This window comes from Budorcas taxicolor, chromosome 25 (assembly GCF_023091745.1).
Source record: "Budorcas taxicolor isolate Tak-1 chromosome 25, Takin1.1, whole genome shotgun sequence".
NCBI classification, from domain to species: Eukaryota; Metazoa; Chordata; class Mammalia; order Artiodactyla; family Bovidae; genus Budorcas; species Budorcas taxicolor.
Window position 1 is genome coordinate 45,254,097 of NC_068934.1, and position 21,814 is coordinate 45,275,910.

General features: G+C 50.0%; 1 protein-coding gene across 3 annotated transcripts in view; it reads left to right on the forward strand.

The window, feature by feature from the left end:
* The window catches only part of DPP3 (dipeptidyl peptidase 3), a 32,762-nt gene extending 12,339 nt beyond the window's left edge, over positions 1 to 20,423 (forward strand). For all 3 annotated transcript variants that reach the window (XM_052661821.1, XM_052661822.1, XM_052661823.1), the window contains exons 6-18: positions 457 to 550; positions 4,477 to 4,607; positions 4,719 to 4,849; positions 4,930 to 4,988; positions 7,294 to 7,488; positions 7,725 to 7,837; positions 8,190 to 8,282; positions 10,217 to 10,279; positions 10,378 to 10,502; positions 10,627 to 10,747; positions 12,142 to 12,321; positions 16,944 to 17,106; positions 19,888 to 20,423. In XM_052661821.1, the coding sequence (XP_052517781.1) occupies positions 457 to 550; positions 4,477 to 4,607; positions 4,719 to 4,849; positions 4,930 to 4,988; positions 7,294 to 7,488; positions 7,725 to 7,837; positions 8,190 to 8,282; positions 10,217 to 10,279; positions 10,378 to 10,502; positions 10,627 to 10,747; positions 12,142 to 12,321; positions 16,944 to 17,106; positions 19,888 to 20,039 (1,620 nt within the window). In that variant the 3' untranslated portion in view covers positions 20,040 to 20,423. The remainder of the gene's footprint in view (positions 1 to 456; positions 551 to 4,476; positions 4,608 to 4,718; positions 4,850 to 4,929; positions 4,989 to 7,293; positions 7,489 to 7,724; positions 7,838 to 8,189; positions 8,283 to 10,216; positions 10,280 to 10,377; positions 10,503 to 10,626; positions 10,748 to 12,141; positions 12,322 to 16,943; positions 17,107 to 19,887) is intronic.
* Positions 20,424 to 21,814: the final 1,391 nt, after the last annotated feature.

Below are 21,814 nucleotides of genomic sequence, written 5' to 3' on the forward strand. Positions count from 1 at the left end.
GCGTGCTCAGACAGGTCCAGCTCTTTATGACCTCGTGGACTGTGGCCCACCAGGCTCCTCTGTCCATGGAATTTTCCAGGCGAGAATACTGGAGTGGGTTGCCATTTCCTACTCCAGGGGATCTTCCCAACCTAGAGGTCAAACCTGCATCTCCTGTGTCTCTGGCACTGGCAGGTAGATTCTTTACCACCAAGCCATCTGGGAAGCCCACTGTCTGGCGCAGCACTTAGTAAAAGTGCTGTGTACTGAGTACTCAGTGTACTGAGCCGAGCAGGAGTCTGCCCTGGCCCGCCCACCCTGCTCCCTTCCCTCCCAGAAGACTCCGGGTGGTCCCCCCGAGGCCCGGCCCGCTTTTCCTCTGTGTCTTCTCCCGCAGGTGTGCCCACTGTCCCTCCCTTCCACCCCACTGCCCACTCTGGATTTACTCTCCCCTAAACCCTGCCCTGTCTTTTCCAGAACCTCAGTGCCTACAACACACGGCTCTTCAAGGAGGTTGGCCAGGACGGGAAGCCGAGCTACGAGGTGCGGTTGGCTTCCGTGCTGGGCACAGGTGAGCTCACACCCCCCTTCTTCTCCCTCTTTAGTGTTCCTGGACCAGCATGGATGGGGCAGGAACCCAGGACAGGGGTTAGCTGCCTGCAGTAGCCACAGGGAGTAACAACAACTAGCTATGGCGGATGGCGATGGAGGCTTACTGGGTGCCGAGCCCTGTGCCGTGCTCAGCATATGGTGTTTCTAGGAGGTGAGCACCCCTAGCCCTGGAGCTGGTGGTGATGTAAAGCTAGGGGAGACCCGAGGACAGAGGAAGGGCCTTGTTTCTCTGGTGAACGTCACTGCGGCAAGCCTCTGATGGGAGCCGAGTGTTGGCTGTGGTCCCCATCCTCCAGGCAGTGGTGCAGAAGATAACAATTCATGTAAACAATGGAAATAGAGGCTGGACCATATGTCTCATGATGGCCTAGAGGAGAAATCCAAACTGCACATCAATGAAGGCTTAATGGAAAAGCTGTCCTGGAGGTTGGGGAGAATATAGAAAGGTGGTGGTGGTGAACTTACTGAAAGGTTGTTGCTGAGCCATGAAAGATGCCGGGATTCTTGGCCTCCAGAGGAGAAGAGTTCAATCTGGGGCCAGAGACAAGGCTCGATCGCTCAGAGCTTTTGTGTAATCAAGTTTTATTAAAGTATAAAAGAGATAGAGAAAGCTTCTACATAGACATCAGAAGCGGGCAGAAAGAGTGCCCCCCTGCTAATCTTTAGCCGGATGTTATATAGCTAATAGCAGTCTGCTAATTAAAGAAAGGAAATGAAAAAAAAAATAAAAAATAAAAAAAATAATAAAGAAAGGAAATGCCTCAAAACTCAGAGATTGGCACCAGGCCCCTTACCCACAACATGCATTTTGAGATAACATTGGCACAAGGTGAGTTGTCCCGGGCCATAACATGATTGACATGAATCTCGGAGAAAGGCAGATTTCCAAGCAAATAACATAGTTTCACTAACGTAGATTAGGAGAACAACATATGAGTATAACATACTGGTTTGTCAAGGCAGTTCTGAGCCTTTAGGTGGAACCAACTTGAAGACAGAGTCTAGGGTAAATACATAGTACGTTAACATAGCTAAAGACAAACATTTCCATAAGAAAAATATATTGGTTAGCTCTAGGTTTGAGAAGAGTTAAGTTCAGGTGGAACCAGGTGTCCTTATGGTAACACTTTAAGAGAAACCTCTTTTTAAATCTGTATAGAGAAGGGGAAAAAAATCTAACCCTTGTGGTTTGTTTCCTCCTGCCGCTTAAGAGAGAGAGAAAAAATGTCTGACACTTGCAGCTTATTTCCTCCATTTGGAGATCCCTGGCCTTCCTGCCTGTTACCCTCTCATTGCTAAACCCTGCTTCCTAAATATCTCTCAAAGTAGGACCTTCAGGGTAAAGCCGAGATTCACTTCTAAAGGCTCCATCGTTCGGAATTTCTTGGTTATAAGTGAAGAAACCTATTTGCCTCAAGCGAAAGGGGACTTTATAGGCTTGAGTAATTAAGAAGCCCAGAATAGAAGGGCTTCAGGCACAGCTGGATCCAGTCGCTCAGATCGCGTTCTCAGAAATTTTTCTGTCTCAGCTCAACTCGCTTCACTTCATCCACAGCAGGCTGCTCCCACAGAGCCTGATAGCCACTGGCCTGGCTGTTCCAGTAAAAAGAGGGCCTTTTTCTCCCAGAAGTAGTATCTGAAGGTCTGGAAGTGGCTCAAGCTTCTCTGTTTTGGATCTCCCATTTATATGAACCAATCCTTGTGGCTAAGGGACTGGTCTCTGATTGTCTAGACCTGGTTCCAAGCCTACCTCACAGTCAGGTGATAAGATCAGCTCCTCCCACTGCCTGGACTCAGGGTGGTTGGTGGGGGGTAGGTCCCAAAGGAAAACTGGAGTCTGTTACCGGGTGAGGGGGATATAGATGCAGTGTTGAGACAAGCATCCAGGCCTCTGTGAAGACCTGTGTAATCTGGCCCTCCCTTCCCCAACCACCTCCCACCTCCTAGCCCCCAGATAGACTCTGGGCCACAGCCATGCTCAGCAACTTCCAATTTCCTGAAAACCCCGTGTTCTTACCTACCCACTCCAGGCCTTTGCACAGTCTGTTCCCTGTTCCCCCCAGAATGTCTCCTTCCCCTCCAAGTGTTCACCTGAGTTGAACACCCAGTTCACCCAAGAGCACCCAGTTGTCCTGGAGGCCAGGCTTGGACCTCACCTTCCCAGGACCCTTCCCTGTCTCCTCATAGCCTCTTTGCCCATCAGCACACCCAGTAATTTCCTGGTTATTTTTCTGTTGACTGCAAGCTCCTTGAGAGGAGGACCTTTGTGTTTCATTCACCGATGTCTCCCCAGCAGCCAGGCCTTGGTAGATCCTCAGATGCCAGGCAAATGAGGCCGGGTCGGGGATTGCGCTCCTGGTGGAGGGAACAGCAAGAGCCAAAGCGAGGTGGTGGGAAAGTTTAGGGTTCGGCATGTATGTAGATCGACTTGACCAGGGCTGTCAACCGAAATGCCTCGTGGCATCTTCATACTGTTCGTGGCAGCCGTGCTCCAGAGTGAACATCCCAAGGGAGCCAGGCAGAAGCTGTGTCGCCTTCTGCGACCTGGCCCTTGGCAGCCACAGTGTCACTTCTGCTGTAGTCATAAGCCTGCCTGCCCCTCTTCAAGAGGAGGGAATAAAGCCCCCACATTCTCATGAGAGAAGTCACACTGGGAGATAGGAAATACTGTGGCTATATATGGCCAAATATATATATATATATTTAAAAATATAATCTGGAAGCATATCTCACATCAGGAGATAGGAAATACCATTACCATATATATGTAAATAAATATATATATTTAAAAATATAATCTAGAAGCGTGTTATATGGATCAAAGATAACAGGCAAGATACAATGGTATTAATATGCCATTGCTTCTCTAACAAATAGCCACAAATGTAGCAGCATGAAAAACTCAAATTTAGGGACTTCCTTGGTGGTCCAGTGGTTAAGAATCTGCCTTCCAATGCAGGGGACATGGGTTTGATTCCTGCTGGGGGAACTAAGATCCCACATGCTGCAAGGCAACTAAGACTGCGTTCTGCAATGAAGACTGAGTGCAGCCAAAATAAAAATAAAGTAAAAAATTAAAAAAACCCGCAGATTTATTCTCTTATAGTTCTGGAGGTCCAAACTGGAGTCTCTTCTGGGGAAATCTGCTTCCCTGCCTGTTTCAGCTTCTAGAAGCTGCCTGCATCCCTCGGCCCACGGCCCCTTCCTCACGTCTCGCCCCGTCCTTTGTTCTCTCATCACATCTACCTCCCTTCACCCTTTTGTCTCCTTTTCATAAGGACCCTCGTGATTATATCTAGGGTAGGGATAGCTTTTTAAATACAATTTGCCACACTGGGTTTGAATCCAACTCTGCTACTTGCTGCTGTGTGACCTTTAAAACCTGACTTAACTTCTTGGTGCCTTAGTTTCCCCATCTGTAGAAACTACAGATAATTTCCCTCTCCCCACAGAGTTGATGTGAGGTTTCATTGAGTTAACACATATAAATCATTTAAAACATTTCATGTTACAGAATATATATATATATTTAACATATTTGTTTGATTGTGCGAGGTCTTATTTGTGGCATTCAGGATCTTTTATCTTCGTTGAGCATGCAAGATCTTTAGTTGTAGCAGGCGAACCCTTAGTTGCGGCACATGGGGTCTAGTTCCCTGACCAGGAATCGAACCCAGGCCCCCTGCATTGGGAGTGCAGAGTGTTAGCCACTGGACCATCAGAGAAGTCCCTCATATATGTATATTTTTGAAGATGAAAGTTTATAATTTCTGTGAGCAATGGGGAGACATCGAGGATGTTAGAGTAAATGAATGTCACAGTGAGAAGCCTGCTGGAATGTCTCACACTCACCTTTCCCCTGAGCGATGATCCTTCTTCCCTCAGAGCCTAACCTGGACTCCGAAATGACTTCCAAGCTGAAGAGCTACGAATTCCAGGGAAGCCATTTTCGGGTGACCCGTGGGGACTATGCCCCCATCCTCCAGAAGGTGGTGGAGCACCTGGAGAAAGCCAAGGTATGGGGCGCTCTGGGCTGAGGTGTGCCGTTCACTGCCCCTTTGGGCAGCAAAGGTGGGTACCAGGATGGGGGGGTGGCCTGAGGCTGACCAGCCCCTGCTCACCCCCAGGCGTATGCAGCCAACAGCCACCAGGAGCAGATGCTGGCCCAGTACATAGAAAGCTTCACCCAGGGCTCTATCGAGGCCCACAAGAAGGGCTCTCGCTTCTGGATCCAGGACAAAGGCCCCATCGTGGAGAGGTGAGGCGCCAGCCTCCGTTCCGCCCCACCCTGCCGCCTCCTGCCCACCCCTCCTCCATCTCAGCCCTTCTCTCCCCCAGTTACATCGGGTTCATCGAGAGCTACCGAGACCCCTTTGGTTCCCGTGGAGAGTTTGAAGGTAACTTCTGGGAGGTGGGAGGTCAAAGTGAAACCCTTCCGCCTTACCCCTGATGACTCCGCCGTAGTAGAGAGTCAGCAACAGCCATCGATGACTCGCCATGGACTGGACACCTACCTATCTTCACTCATTTTGATAATCTTCGTCCTATGAGAATTTCCCTCCTCACTTCACAGATGTGGGAACTGAGGCAGAGTTGCCGGGGGGGGGGGGGTGACCCACCCCAGGCACCTCGGCTCTGAGTCACTTTGCCATGCTGCCCTCTGTGTCTGGTCCAGGCCCAGGCTCCAGCTTTGTCGCTTAACCCCACCTCTGAGCCTCAATCACTCCTTTTCAGGTGTCATGGAAAGTGAGGTATTATATGCAGACAGCTCAGCACAGTGCCAGGCATGTCAGTGGTGCTGGGTCGATGAGAGCAGAATTAGCGCTGTGACTGTGAACTTGGCTGCTGTCATCCCAGGGCAAATGGCAGGCTGCCTCGGCCTTTGTGCCCAAGCCCAAGTCGCAGCAGCCTCAGTCTCGGAGGTTCCCCCTTTGTACATAACTCATCATGATTATTAGAAAAGTAATCCATGTTCATGGTCAAAAATTATGAAAACACACACCAAAAATAATCAACTGTGACTGCACCCACCCCAAAATTAAAGTTTGGAATGTACTTTTTGTCTTTTGCTTTTATAGAGAGCGATGCTTAGAAATGTACGTGTATAATTTAAAAATCCACACTTGTAAGTAATTGGAAGAGTAGTCGTGTGTAGGATAAAATGTGAAATCCTTTCACTACCTCTCCTATATCACTCCCCTCCAAAGGTCACCAGAGTTCACAGTTGAGTACAGGTCCTTCTAGACCTTTATTTAAGCATTTGCACACACACATACACACACATGTTCCTTTTAAGTCATCTGGGTAAATGAGATTATATTCTGTATATTCTGTCACTTGCTTTTTTCACTTAGTCATGTATCTCGGATATCTTTTCCTATCAGTATATATAGACCTGCCACATTCTTTTAAATAGGTGTACAGTATTCTTAATATATCATAAATTTCCCATAACATTTGGTATTGTACTCCATGTCTGCCAGCTGCGTGGTGTGCCATCACATAGCTGTCCCCTGATTTTTTAATAATCCCCAGTTTGCTTTTTGTGCTTTGCTATTTTTATCATCCTTTCTTCTTGCCCTGGTGTGGTGGTTTCATCAGACAGAGTAAATCCAGATAGGGAGCCTTTGCCAAGCCCATCCCTTGGCCAAGGTTGTCCCCTTCCTTAGTCTAGGTCAGGCTTTTCCAGGGTGTAGTCTATGCAGAGTTAGCAGGAATTATTCAGGGACTTCCCTGACGGTCCAGCACTTCAGACTCCATGCTTCCACTGCAGGGGACATGGGTTTGATCCCTTGTCAGGGAACTAAGATCCTGCATACTACAGCCAAAAAACAAAAAGAAGGAAGAAAGATTCAGGGAACTAAGATCCTTCATGCTACAGTCAAAAAAAAAAAAAGAAGATTCAGTATGGAACAGCAAAGAGTCTCTGCTTGCAGGACTCCTCAGTACCTTTAATATGCACATGTGCATTGAGAGCCTTTAAGAAGTTGGAGATAGTGTGTATAGTGTTACCCAAACTTCTTTGACCAGGGAGGTCTTTCTTTTTGAAGGCTCTCATAGAAAATGTGTTCTGTAGAGTGCAATTTTGAAAATAGTGCTTTGAGCCAGGAACTCTTAACTGTATTAAATATGAAAGAATCAGCCCCAGCCCTCCAGTGCAGTAGCCTCACTCACCACCGTGTAAGCCAGGAGCTCTAGCCGTGCAGGACAGCTCACAGTCCCCCCAAAAAGAAGAGCATCTTTTTTTGCTCACATAGTCCCTTCCACTGGGCATCTGATCCTTGATCCTTTCCCCATCACCCACGAGGTACTACTCCCCACATACCCCTTTAAGAGCCATCTCAGGGCACTCCCTGGTAGTCCAGTGGGTTAGGACTCCATGCTTTCCCTGCTGTGGCTCCTGATCAGGGAACTAAGATCCCACAAGCCACCTGGCATTGCCAAAAAAAGTTTTAAGAAGTTTAAAAAGATCCACTTCAGTTGTTACTCAGCAGAGCCTCTTCTCTGTACCCTGCTCTTCCCAAAACAGGGACCTCCATGAAGGCAAAGCGTAGGCGCAGGTTCTCCCGAGTGGCCAGCACAGGCTCACTGCGCCCAGCAGGCAGTCAATGCCTGCATAATGGCTGAAAGGCTATTAGAGGAGAGGAGGAGGGTGTGGGATCCCCCAACCCTGCCCTCTCACAGCCCCTCTCTCCCCCACAGGCTTCGTGGCCATGGTGAACAAGGCCATGAGTGCCAAGTTTGAGTGGCTGGTGGCAAGTGCAGAGCAGCTGCTGAAGGAGCTGCCCTGGCCCCCAGCCTTTGAGAAAGACAAGTTCCTCACCCCCGACTTCACCTCCCTGGACGTTCTCACCTTCGCCGGCTCCGGCATTCCCGCCGGCATCAACATCCCCAACTGTGAGCTTCCCCGGAGGGTCCTGCCCACCCCCATCCCTGCCTGAACAAGACGGGGGCTCCCCAAACCCCCTAGGAGATGCCACTGAGAGTCACCCCCTCCCCCTCCACACACTCGCCCTGGCCACACATCACCCTGCTCCACTTACATTCCCAGCCTGTCCCTCTGACTCCTTGCCTGTGACCCTTGACCTTTGCCCTTGCCCTTTTCTCCCTGGTCCCCTTCCCACCTTTTCCAGATGATGACCTGAGGCAGACAGAAGGGTTTAAGAACGTGTCCCTGGGGAACGTGCTGGCCGTGGCCTATGCCACGCAGCGGGAGAAACTCACCTTCCTGGAGGAGGAGGACAAGGTGGGCACTGGCATGGGGCCGGGCCTGACCTCAGCTGACGCAGGAGGGCGGAACAGGCCAGAGCAGGGAAAAGGACGGGGCTTCAGGCCCAGCTCTGCTGCTTCCCCGCTGTGTGACCTCGGGTCTTTGGAACCTGTTTCCCCAGCCAGCAAACAGTGGAGGCAGCCCTTTCCTCGTGGGTGGTTGCCAGGATGAGATGGGCTCTGCAGTGCCCATTGTGGGGCTGGCAGGTGGTAGACCTTTAGCAGATGTGTGCCTCACGTTGGGCCCTCAGGCTGGCACGGGGGCCGTGGGCAGGCTGTGTGACCGTGGTGGGGCAGTGGGCAGTGTGGGTCTCTGCTTGTCTTGGCAGGACCTGTACATCCGCTGGAAAGGACCCTCCTTTGACGTGCAGGTGGGGCTGCACGAGCTGCTGGGCCACGGCAGCGGCAAGCTCTTCGTGCAGGTAAGAACTCGAGACCAGGGGCTTCCCCAGCAGTCTAGTGGTTAAGACTCTGCGCTCCCAATGCAGGGGCCCGGGTTCAATCCTTGGTCAGGGAACTAGATCACGTGCCGAAACCGGGTTCACATGCCACAACTAAAGATCCTTCTTACTGCTAAGGATCCCACAGCTAAATGATCCTGCATGCCAAAATTAAGACCCAGCACAGCCAAATAAATAAATTAAAAAAAAAAGAATAAGGGGCTAGTGCTGGTACCAGCGGGACCCTCCCCAGTTCTAGGCCCTATGGCTCCCCTTCCCCATAATCAGCTCCCTGGAGTGGGGAAGCTGGCCGAGTCTTGGCTCCCAGTGTCTCACCCTCCTTTAAGATGTCCCAGGATTAAGTGAGATCTGTAGGACAGGCCAGCGGAGGCCCCCCACCCAGAGTCTCCCACACAGAAGGACTTGCTTGGCTCAGGCCCAGGAAGCCTGCCCTGAGAGTATGACCCAGGCAGCCCCAGGAGCAGAAAAGCCGGGCAGGGGCGGTGTCTGGACGCCCCCAGTCCTGAGGCTGCAGCACTGTCTTTGCACTGCTGTTCCCTGGAGCCTGTACTTTTCCAGGTATTGTAGGGAGCTCCCCCTTCCTGTGGGCCAGCCAGAGTGGCTAGAGCCCCCTCAACACCTACTCAGGGAATATGAGAAACAGCCTAGTTAGCAGGCCAGGCGGAGCCCACTGTGGACTGGAGGCAGGCGGGGTGGGGTCTGCTCCTCTTGGGGGCATGGCTGCCTCCCTGAATGGGGATCAGTTGGGCCTGGAAGTCAGAGGATCCAGAGGGCAGCTGATAGGGGGAGCATTGGGCTTTGTCTTGGCTTCGAAGTCCCAGGGAAGTGGCGACAAACATAGCCCCTCTGTGGTCTTATTCAGTCATGTCCTCTCCCTGAGCCTCAGTTGGCCCATCTGTAAAATGGGTTTCCTGACTCCTACATGGCTCTTGTGAGGAATAAAGGTGAAGCCCTGGGATTTGCCTGGTACCCAGTAGGCCCTCTGGAAATGGGTGTTGTTGTTGAGACATAGTGCACAGATATTGTGTGCTCTAATTCTGCTCTGGGGTTCTTAGTCTCTGAGCCTTAGGTTCCTCCTTTGTGAAGCGGGATAATAACAGAAACTTCCTAGGAAGATGACTCGGAGAAGGCAATGGCACCCCACTCCAGTACTCTTGCCTGGAAAATCCCATGGACAGAGGAGCCTGGCAGGCTGCAGTCCATGGGGTTGCTAAGAGTCACACACGACTGAGCAACTTCACTTTCACTTTTCACTGTCATGCATTGGAGAAGGAAATGGCAACCCACTCCAGTGTTCTTGCCTGGAGAATCCCAGGGATGGCAGAGCCTGGTGGGCTGCCATCTGTGGGGTCGCACAGAGTCAGACACGACTGAAGCGACTTAGCAGCAGCAGCAGCAGCAGCAGGAAGATGACTTAAAGGGTTAAAAGGCTGGTGCACGAATGACACTTGGCCCATGGAGAGGATGGTGAGGGTGCTGCTTTCAAAGTAGAGAATCACGTGCTGTGGCTTCTCTGCAGCAGAGGGACCACAAAGGTGAGGAGCCACCAGGCCTCATGGCCCACCCACTGGGACATCTCCAGCTGGAGTCTGGAGATACTGGGTCTGGGTCTTCACGTGACTTTCTGCACATCTCTCTCCCTGATCCCCAGCCCATAGTGTTGCTCTCTGTGCAGCGGGGTAGGTGCCTCAGGTTCTTCTACCTCTGGGGGCTCTGAGAGGTGTCACAGAGCAGGTGTGGAGGCCACCGCATGTCATGGACCTGCCTCTCCTGCTGTCTGCTCGCTGCTCCCTGGCTGCCTTTCTGAGCCCCTTGGATCCCCGGCTGAAGGCCTAACCTGGGCCCTGGGGTACCCCACCCTCACCTGCCCAACGTTCATGACCCTTCTCCTGCAGGACGAGAAAGGAACATTCAACTTCGACCAGGAAACTGTGATCAACCCGGAGACAGGGGAGCAGGTGACGGTGGCCTGGGTGGAGCTCCAGGGTACGGGGAAGGGGGCCCAGGTAGAGTGGCAGCCACCCCTAAAGCCTGCTTTCTGGGCTCCCCCTCCCAGATCCAGAGCTGGTACCGGAGCGGGGAGACCTGGGACAGCAAGTTCAGCACCATCGCCTCCAGCTACGAAGAGTGCCGAGCGGAGAGCGTGGGCCTCTATCTCTGCCTCCACCCCCGAGTGCTGGAGTATGAGCCGCAGCCCCGGGTGGGGGGTGGGAGTGCTCCTCTGTGGATGGGGGGTGCTGGCAGGGAGGGCAAGGCCCAGGCCGCCTCTGACCCTGCTCCGCCACCTCTTCCCTCGCTCCCCCAGGATCTTTGGCTTTGAGGGGGCTGATGCAGAAGATGTGGTCTACGTAAACTGGCTCAACATGGTTCGTGCCGGGCTGCTTGCTCTGGAGTTCTACACCCCTGAGGCCTCCAGCTGGAGACAGGTAGGGGCTGGGGGACCCCTCAGAAGGGAAGGGTCTGTCCTGGGGACCAAGACCAGGATTCTGGGTGTAGGGATGGGACAACTGTACCTATGAGGCACATGAACTGGGTTGATCCCAAACTCTTAGCACGTGTGAGGGCAAGTCACATCCCTGTTGTAAGCCTCAGTGTTCCTGCCTGTAAAATGGGAGTAATCGTCTTCTTGCCCACCTTTAAGGAAGAATCAGATGAGATGATGTTACTATGACCACTAACAGATGATGCATAGGACTCACTGTGTGCCACTAGGTTCTAACCAGTTTATATGAACTGACCCATTTGTCCCCAGTGTCAGCCTAGGTGGTAGGTACTGTTGTTACCTTCATTTTAGAGATGAGGAAATGGAGGCACAAAGAGATTAAGTAACTTGCTGCCAAGTAACAGAGTCAGAATTTGAATCCAAGCAAACTGCCTCCAGAGCCATTAGACTACACTGTTTGGCTATGAGATGTACTTTGGAAACAGGGTAGGCAGGGACTTCCTTGGTGTTCCAGTGGCTAAGACTCTGTACTTCCGCTGCAGAGGGGCTGGGTTCAATACCTGGTTGGGGAACTAGATCCCACATGCCACGACTAAAGATTCTGCATGCCACAACAAAGACCTGGTGCAGCCAAATTAATTGATTAATTAGTTTAAAAAAAAAAAGAAATTCAAAGCAAAAATTAAAAAAAAAGAAAGAAAGAAAGGAACAGGGTAAGCAATAGAAATCTTTTAAAAAGTCAGCGAAGTCTATTTTGAGGAGGCAATATTGGGTCATCAAAAGAACACACATTTTAGAGTCAGGAAACTTGGGTTAGTCCTTGCTCTCTCTTACCAGCTCTGTGACCCTGAGCAAGTCACTTCACCTCTCTGGGCCTCTGTTTTGTCGTCTGTAAACTGGGGATTAAGATGCCCTCTTGATCCCACAGAACTGACTGCAAACAGGATTGTGGAGGAGAAAGTGGCTCGGGGTAGCAAGGAACCTTCTGGGGTAACTCCTGTCATCAGGGCAGGGTGTGGAGCAGAAGAGGGCAGGGTGGGTGACGAGGGGGCGCAAGGCTCTGGGTCCTGCCTGGAAATGGCCTCCCTGTGCCCCAGGGCAGCCTGCCCTTCCTTGTGAGAGGAGAAGGGAAGCATTTGAGGGGAGAGGAATTAAACACCAAAGGACCCACAGGGTGGGAGAGGATAAAATGACAATAATGATTGACAGTTAGCAAGCACATATGATACGTCAGGCCTTGGAACGAACTCTTCATACTGGGTTGGCCAAAGATCATTCCCGCAACATCTTAAGGAGAAACCTCAACGAGTTTTTTGGCCAACTCAATACTTCTTATCTTGGGCCTACAAATGATTCCTTTCTCTTTGGCCCTGGCAGGCCCACATGCAGGCCCGGTTTGTGATCCTGAGGGTCTTGCTGGAGGCTGGCGAGGGATTGGTTACCGTCACTCCCACCACAGGCTCCGATGGGCGCCCCGATGCCCGGGTCCGCCTTGATCGCGACAAGATCCGGACGGTGGGCAAACCTGCCCTGGAGAGGTTCCTGAGGAGACTCCAGGTAAGCAGGGGCCTCTTGCCTCGGAGGCTCCCTCCAACTCAGCCTGGCTGCGCACTCTGTAACAGGGAAGGCTTCTTGGAGTAGGTTGTGTTTAAGCCGGAAATGGGAGTGCCAAGGAGGAAGCAGCTGTGAAAAGATCTGAGTGCAGAAGAATCAGAGCGTAAAGGCTGGTCTTGGGAGTGGAAGGAGGTTAGTGGGATGAGGGACAAAAAAGGAGGAAGCCTGGAGCTTGGTGAGTGAAGGAGGGAAAGACAGTGTTCACTGCAGTCCTGGTTTCTCTCCCATGTTGGGATGTTTAGAGTCAAGAGACCTTTTGGGGTTCTGGTGCCAGGACTAACCAGCTGTGTAATTGCCTTGCTGCCCTCCACTTTTCTCATCTGTTAAATATATCACCTGCCTCCCCTGGCAGGAATTCAATGAAACAACATATATACAGAACTGAGCAATAAAATGGAGAAGGCAATGGCACCCCACTCTAGTACTCTTGCCTGGCAAATCCCATGGACGGAGGAGCCTGATGGGCTGCAGTCCATGGGGTCGCTAAGAGTCTGACACGACTGAGCGACTTCACTTTCACTTTTTATTTTCATGCATTGGAGAAGAACATGGCAACCCACTCCAGTGTTCTTGCCTGGAGAATCCCAGGGACTGGGGAGCCTGGTGTGCTGCCGTCCATGGGGTCACACAGAGTCAGACATGACTGAAGCGACTTAGCAGCAGCAAAGCAATAAAAATCACGTTATCCAAGCTGGTGTGACACCAAGTGTGGTCCAGGGACTAACAGCAGCAGGAGCACCCAGAACATGCAGATTCTCAGACCCCACACCAGACCCCCTGATTCAGAAACTCTGAGTGCAAGGCCCCAAAACCTGCATGTTTACTAGCCTTCCAGGTGATCCTGACACTCAGCAAGGCTGGAGAACCCCTGATGGTGACCCACTCCTTACTGGGCAGTGCCTTCCATCAGAACAGGGTCCTGCTGGCTTTGCCAACCTGAAGAAGGCCCAGCCTTCAATTCAGCAAATATCTCTCTACGATTATACTCCCACCTATTTCCAGAAGGGATTTAAGGCATTTTTCCTTAAAAGATATATGTTTGGCCATGAAAGTAAAATAAAATTAGAAATGAAAAAATATTGGATGCCCAAGGCAGTGCCATGTCCCAGATTTGATTGTGGAATAGAAAGCAGACATTCGTGGGAAAATGAGTGAACTCTCAATAAAGTCTAGAGTTTAGTTAAAAGTAACGTACACATTTTGCCCAATGTTGACAACAGATGAAACTGGGCCAGGAGCCCATGGGAACTCTCTGGGCTATCTTTGTGGCTTTTCTGTAAATCTAAAATTATTTCAAAACAGTTTATTAATAATAATAATGTCCCTAGATAAAGGAATCAAATCCACCAAACCCTAGGCCAGTATTGAACTGTGACTTAGTGACTGAACACAGAGCATTCCGTCTTAGAGACTGAAGCAGGTGGATCTTTGTCCAGGATCATTCATTCAGCAGAATGGACAGTGTCCACAGCGGTGGCTTTACAGATCATACAGAACATGGAACAGGAGATACAGAACATGGAAGCATTTTTTGGTGCGGCTGTTTCTTTCACTAGCCCCCTAGGAAAACCCAAGAGCACAGCAAAGAGCTAGCCAGCAGGGAAGATGGAGGCTTTTCCACAGGGAAAGCCTTCAGCCACGGGATTACAAATAGTCATAGCTTTGGCTCACCCATATTGTAAAACCCAATGAGGTGAGATATAAATCTGTATTTCTGGCTTCTTGGAGGGCCTGCCATCAATAGACTTAACTCCCTGGAACTGAGCCATGGCCACTGCGTTTGGCTATCTACACGTGCTCCACTCTCCATTCTGCCAGGTCCACTTCCTGTTTCCTGTACATGCCTAAGTCACTCACTCATGATACCACCTGGCTCCCGTGGACACCCCTGTTGCCAGCTCTCTGGTTGAAGCTCCTGGTGGCTAACATGTCCACTTCATGAATCTATGTTCACACGCTGGGTGTTAAGTATTATGCAAAAGAGAGAAAGGTGAGACAGTCTCTCTAACCTTCTCCCAGGAGTTCCCAGACAGTTTTAATTCCTGCAGAGCTAGGGAAAATCATTCTACCCCTGGGCCTAAGAGGAGGAGGCTTACCCAGAGGGTGCCCTAGTCCTACTTTGCCAGCGGCAAATTGGCAGAATAAGTAAGGATCAGAGCCACAAATGTCAGTTATTTGGAAGAGAGCCAACTAGATCTCTTAGTCCTAATCTTTATAATCACTGAAACTAAAAATAGGCACCTTAAACAGATTTTAGATCCAGCTGAAGATAAGAGAAGTTACAGAGCGAGCATCATGTGTGCTAAGTCACTTCAGTTGTGTCCAACTCTATGCGACCCCATGGACTGGAGCCCGCCAGGCTTCTCTGTCCGTGGGATTCTCCAGGCAAGAATACTGGAGTGGGTAGACATGCCCTTCTCCAGGGGATCTTCCCGACCCAGGAATTGAACCTAGGACTCCTGCATTGCAGGTGGATTCTTCACCGTCTGAGCCACCAGGGGATGTCCAGAGCATGTAGCACAGAGACACAAAGATAGAAAATTTAGAAGAAATTAAGAGACATGGAGGAGGGAGACCCCTGGTAGTCCAGTGGCTATGACTCTGCACTCCCAATACTGGGGGCCTGGGTTTAATCCCTGGTTGGGGAACTAGATCTCACATGCTGCAAATAAAGATCCCAAATGCCACAAGAAAGACAAAAAATCACAACTAAGACCCAGTGCATGAAATAAATAAACATTAAAAAAAAAAAAAAAAAGACATGAAGGATAGTGTGAAAAGATCTAATGTACATGAACTGAAATTCCAAGAAGGAGAGAGAAAAGAAGGAATTTTACAAGAGATAATGACTGAGCATTTCATAGAACTGACGAAAGACCCAACTCAGAAATCCAAAGAAGCTCACGAAATTCCAAGAATGGCAAGCAAAACCTGTGTCTAGAAATATAGACTAGAAATTCCCTGGTGGCCCAGTGGATAGGACTCTGCACTTCCACCTCAGGGGCACGGATTCAATCCCTGGTCAGGAAACTAAGATTTCACAAGCTGCACCATGTGGACAAGTAATACTGATAATGATAACTTTTATTCATCAAAACTTACCATAAAGAAGGTGAGAAGATGCATCTTAAACTAGGATAGGGTGTTTATCACATATGAGTTAACGAAAGGTTAGCAGCTAAATATATAAAGAACTTTCCCCAAAACCTGAAGAAAAAACAGCCTAACAGAAAAATAGGCAAAGCTCATGAACCGAAGAGGAAAATAAATAACCCACCAACTTGTGGGATGTTGTTCCATCTCATTAGTCATCAGGAAAACACAACTGAAACCACATGAGATTTCCACCCACCAGCTCGGCAACATGAAAACCTGTCAACATCACCCTGGTGAGCCGAGCCGGATGGAGTGCCACCCCCCTGCCTCTGGGAGTGAAAACAGGTGCAGCAAGTCTGGAAAACAATACGGGCATCATCCTTTAAGGATGAGCATTATCCAGACCTTGATTCTCCTGGGAAAACCTGCCCCTGATCACCAGGAGACATACAATACATCCAGATCAGCCTCGGAGGGCAAAAATCACAGGTTATACATCAACAGTGGAAGAGACAGGACTGTGGCGTGTTTGTAAGTATAGCTACGGGACTATACACTGCACTCACAAACACAGGCGAATCTCAGGCGTAATTCGAGCAGAAAAAGCAAATCACAGGATGTGGGCAAAAATGTAACATGAATTGAGAGTAAAACTCAGGGAAAACAAGAGGCTAATAAGCACAAAGTCAAGTGCTGATTCCTCAGGCGGGGGAGGCCACGGGGTGCAGTCAGGGAGGGATGATGTGAATAGCTCTTAAGCTGGGTGGTGGTGGTGTGGGTGTCATTCTTTATAAGGTAGGTACTGTATTTTTTTTTTTTTTGAAATGAAATGTTTTATTTTAAAAAGAGGGTGGGGACTTCCGTGGTTGACTCTGAGCTCCTACTGCAGGGAGTGAGAGTTCAATTTCTGGTCAGGGAAATAAAATCCCACATACCATGCAACCAAGAAAAAGTATTTATTGAACACTAAGAATATATTGGGCTTCCCTGGTGGCTCAGGTGGTAAAGAATCTGCTGGCAGTGCAGGAGACCTGGGTTCGATCCCTGGGTCGGGAAGATCCCCTGGAGAAAGGAATGGCTACCCACTCCAATATTCTTACCTGGAAAATTCCATGGACAAAGGAGTCTGGCAGGCCATAGTCCACAGAGTTGCAAAGAGTTGGACACAATTGAGCGAATTTCACTTAAGAATATATTGTCTGAACATTTGTCACGGTAAAAATAAAAAAAGTTTTTAAAAAGAAGATAATGTTACTACCCTCCTTGTGTACAGTTCAAGTGAGACAATCAAAGGGAACCATTAGCTTCACCTTATTATGGACCCTACTCAGTGCTAACACGTGATCTGCATGCCTGAGAGACAATAGATGCGGTCTAGGGCAGGGCGCCGCTGGCTGTGGCTCTTGGCAAAGCCCCGTGAATTCACGGAGGGCATCTGTCCAAAGGCACTAACTCCTGCCTTCCCACAGGTGCTGAAGTCCACGGGGGACGTGGCCGGAGGCCGGGCCCTGTATGAGGGGTATGCGGCGGTCACCGATGCGCCCCCCGAGTGCTTTCTCTCCCTCAGGGACACGGTGCTGCTCCGCAAGGAAGCCCGGAAGCTCATTGTTCAGCCCAACACTCGGCTCGAAGGTAATGGACTCCTGGGCCCTGTGATAGAGGGCCCTCCTGGAGCACAAAGGAGGCCTGGAACTGACCCCGCAGCTCGGGATAGGCTACTCGAGGTGGCTCCTGTCTTGGCCTCTCCCTCCCAGCCCAGTCCTCCCCATGCCATACCTCAGGCCCACACCTTCGCGTCCACCACCATCACAGGCCACCCCCCCGCCACACACACACACACACACACACACACACACACACACACGGTCAGGCTGCTTGTGTGAGATGGCAACAGAAGGTTGAGGGCGGCCAGCAGAGCAGGGGCTAGTGAAACAGAAACACCCCGGGCTTCAGAGGAGGCCAGGCATCGTGCTGGAGCGAGGCCTGGTGGGGCCCGGGAGCGAGGTCAGGTGAGGCAGAGAGGAGGAACCCAGCGGGCTGAGAGCAGTCAAGTCAGAGCAGAGGTCAGCAGCCCCGTGGCCCCTCTCCCCTCCTCAAGTGATGCTGCCATTTCCAAAAGCCCTGACCCCGTCAGCCACGCACTTATACCTTTTGTATTAACAGCATTTGCACCTCCATAGTCATGGGTAAGTGTGAGAGTTAAATGCAATAATTACCTCCTCCTGGTGAGGAGAGAGCATTTCAGAGGTTTAGCCTAAACTCTACTCTGGGGAATTCCCTGGCATTACAGCAGTTAAGACGCAGCGCTTGCATTCCTGGGGCCTGTGTTCAATCCTGGGGGTGCCAGCACCCTGTTACATTCACTCTCCTCTCATCCCTTGCCTCACGTTTCCTGACACTGGCATGTGAGGCACTTGAGATGAGGTGGTGCCAGGCTGTGGTTAAAACATGAGCTTCAGAACTGCGCTGCAACCTTGGCCTATTCACTTAACCTTTCTGAGCTTGGGTGTCTTCATTCATAAAGCCCGTGTAGATTGTGCGCTGACACTAGACAACCTGAGTCCTTCCTTCAAGTTCTAAGTGTATTCCAGGGATTGACCCTTTAAATACTCACAATACCCGCTGAGGTATAGGTATTATTACCCCCATTTTACAGGTAAGGAAACCGAGGCACAGAGAATCCATTACTCAAGGCTTACAGCTTTTTACTGGAGGAACCAAGAGTAAGATTAAGAGCATTTGCTCCTCACTACGATAGTCACGGGAAGCTGTGAGGGTTAAATGAAATACTTACCTCCTCCTGGTGAGGAAAAAGAATGTAAAAGGTTTATTCCAAATTCTAGGGAATTCCCTGGTGGCCCAGTGGTTGGGACTTAGCGCTTCCACTGCCGGGGCTTGGTTTCAATCCCCCATGCAAGCTGCATGGTGCAGCCAAAAACAAAAAGAATAATTAAAATTAAAAAACACTTTAAAATAGTTAAAAAACAATACAAACTCCATTCTGTGCTCCAGAGGTGTCATGGGTTTGCCAGCCCTCTGCCCTGGCTGCCCACCCTGCAGGCACACCCTCTGAGCTATCACCCAGCTTCCTCTTCTTCATGGCGGCTGCCACTTTGCCATTTTCCTTTCTGCTCCTCTCCATGGCAGCAGGAACAGCATGTCTCCGGCACCTAGCACAGGGCCTGGCCCACGGGAGCCGCTCAGTGCCTGTCAGTGAGTGAAAGTGGATTATACCAGGCTCCCAGCAAGTGCCCATTACATGGACAAGATCATCATCGCTTTGACTGTCCAGCTCTGGGCAGGCCTTGGGGATGGACTCCTTTCTTCAAGTCGTTCTCAGCGCATTGGGAATAAGACAGAGAGAGAAATGGTCTTACAAGGGAAGTGTTCATAGGTGCCCAAAAGTCACAAACAGTGGTGTGAACACTTAGAGAAGGGAAGATCATATCTACCTTTGAGAGAACTGGGGAAAGGTGGGTTTGGGGAGGAGGTAGGGGGTAAACTTTGAGGCCCAAAGAACAGGTTGAATTTTCAAAGGTGATGGTGAGGGTGGTGGTGATTGTATTAATAGCTCACTTTTGAGGACTTCCATGTGCCAGAGTCTGGGTAAAAACTCTCCACAGATCAACTCCCAACAACTTAAATGAGGAAGTTTCCCCCTTTTCAGCTGGAAACTGAGACACAGAAGGGCTGTGTATTTGAGGTCACAAAGTGAGTGGCTGGCAGGACCAGGATTTGAACTCGGGCCATCCGAGCTCAGAGCCTGCGCTCTTAGCTGCATACATCCCATAAGGCCACAGAGTACAATGAGGCACTGTGAGCAGGTAGAGAAGTGGAGGGATGTTAGAAGGAAGTGCTTCCCATGAGTATTCAGAACACCACATAGGTTGGATGGGTGCCGTTGGAACAGTTGACAGATGATGAAGTAGGTTCAGAGATCGTGATGCTTATGATAGCTAGCACTTGGTGAGTGCGCCCTCTACCCATTATATTATATTTAATCACCACAGCTTCTTGAGAGATGTACTGTGCTTGCCCCCACTTTCCAGATGAGGAAACTGAGGCTTACGTTAAGAAACTTGCCCGGGGCCCCACAGTAGATGGAGATGAAGCAGTTCCTGGACTGTAAGCTCCTGGAGGCCAAGGACTGTATCTGTTTCACCTAACATGGCACAGTTATAAATCTTTATTAAGTGAATGAATGAATGCAGCAATTCATTGAATACTCCCCCTTTAATGTTTCCTATCTCATAGGATTATGGAGTCAGTTAGATAATGAAATATTGAGCACAATTTTTGGCACATGGTAAAAACTCAGGAAGACAACTAGCTGCTTCTATGATTACAATTATGATTCTGTTTCCCTATTAAAACCTTTTCCTGCTGCTTTTTTTTTCTCCATCTCCTCCCCAGGCTCAGAAGTACAACTTCTTGAGTACGAGGCCTCAGCTGCAGGCCTCATCCGATCCTTCTCTGAGCGCTTCCTAGAGGATGGGCCCGAGTTGGAGAAGATCCTCACCCAGCTGGCCACAGCTGATGCCCAGTGCTGGAAGGGGCCCCAGTGAAGCCCCATCTGGCCAGGCTTAAGGCACCTGTGAGGCCCCTCCCCGACTTGATCAAACCAAGGCTGTAAGTGGCCCCCTTTTTGTGGGCCCGGGAGAGGGGCAGGAGCCTGGACCTTGGTGCTACCTCAGCCAGGGGTGGTGACACTAAACCCTTCCATTTGTCAGCACTTTCCAGCTTACCAGTGCTTCCCTTGTGTTATCTCATTTGATCTACACTGCCTTCTGCAGGGTGGGCAAGGCTCCTTGTCTGGCTTCCCAGATGAGGAAATACAAGTTCTGAGAAAGTGACCTGTCTAAATCCTGCAGGATTCAAAACCTCTCCCAATCCAGTGCTCTTCATGTATTACTTTTATAACCAGAAAAATAAATATTGGAAACCACCACCATCTTCGCAATTTGTGTGGTTCTTTGTGGCCTTGGCCTCACGTCTCATTTGCTCCCAGCAGGGTGGTGGGATCAAGTCCTAGGGAGGGGGAAGGAGGGTCATTTTTAGGTTCCCATCAGCAACAGAATTTTGCCATCACCTCTAAATCTGGATATGCAGAGTCATGTGGGTGAACATAACATGATTTTTGCCATCCTCACTCATGGCTTTTCTTCTATTTTAAAGAAGAACCTAAAAACTGGAACTAAGATCATGGCTGTAGCCATGAAATTAAAAGACGCTTGCTCTTTGAAAGAAAAGATATGACAAACCTAGATAGCATATTAAAAAGCAGTGACATCACTTTGCCAACAAAAGTCTGTATAGCCAAAGCTATGGTTTTTCCAGTAGTCATGTGTGGATGTGAGAGTTGGACCATAAAGAAGGCTAAGAGCTGAAAAACTGATGCTTTCTGATAGTGGTGTTGGAGAAGACTCTTGGACAGCAAGGAGATCAAACCAGTCATTCCTTAAGGAAATCAATCCCAAATATTCACTGAAAGGACTGGTGGTGAAGCTGAAGCTCCATTACTTTGGCCACCTGATGTGAAATGCCGACTCATTAGAAAAGGCTCTGATGCTGGGGAAGATTGAAAGCAGGAGGAGAAGGGGGCAACAGAGGATGAGAAAGTTGGATGGCATCACTGATTCAATGGACATGAGTTTGAGCAAACTCCAGCAGATAGTGAAGGACAGGGAAGCCTGGCTTACTGTAGTCTGTGGGGTCACAAAGAGTTGGACAAGACTGAGTGAACAGCAACAACAACAAAAATGGGAACACCTCAATCCTAGAATTTAATCTCTCTGCCTTTTTTCCTTTTAATCTATTTTTGGCTGCTGGAGTACAGGCTCTAGGACTGAGGCTTCAGTACTTGCCACACAGAGGCAGAGTCAGAAGTCCTGGCCGACAGAGTTGCCCTGTGGCAGGTGGGATCTTCCCAGACCAGATCTTTTTCTAAACGGAACAGGTGTTTCCTTCATTGGCAGACAGATGGTTTCTTTACCACTGAGCCACCAGGGAAGCCCAGGAGTTAATCCCTTAACTTTTGTGTTTTGTTTCTCTATCCTAGACCTCGAGAGTAAGCAGGGAAGAAAGGACGTGGCCCCCTTTCCACTCAGTTAACCGTGAGGATGAGCGGACGAGTCAGTTTTGCTGTTGATAAACCGGAGAAGGGCACCTCTCCAGGCCTCAAAGCTCGAGGGGCCCGTGGCTGAGCCAGAGGTGCAGGGCCTCGAAGCTCCTGATGGGAAGAATCAGAGATAAATTATAAGTCGGAACCAGGGATTGCAGCTCAGCTGGTAGAAACCCCGGCAAGGACCAGCGCAACTTGCTCAGCAGCCTCTCTGTCCCG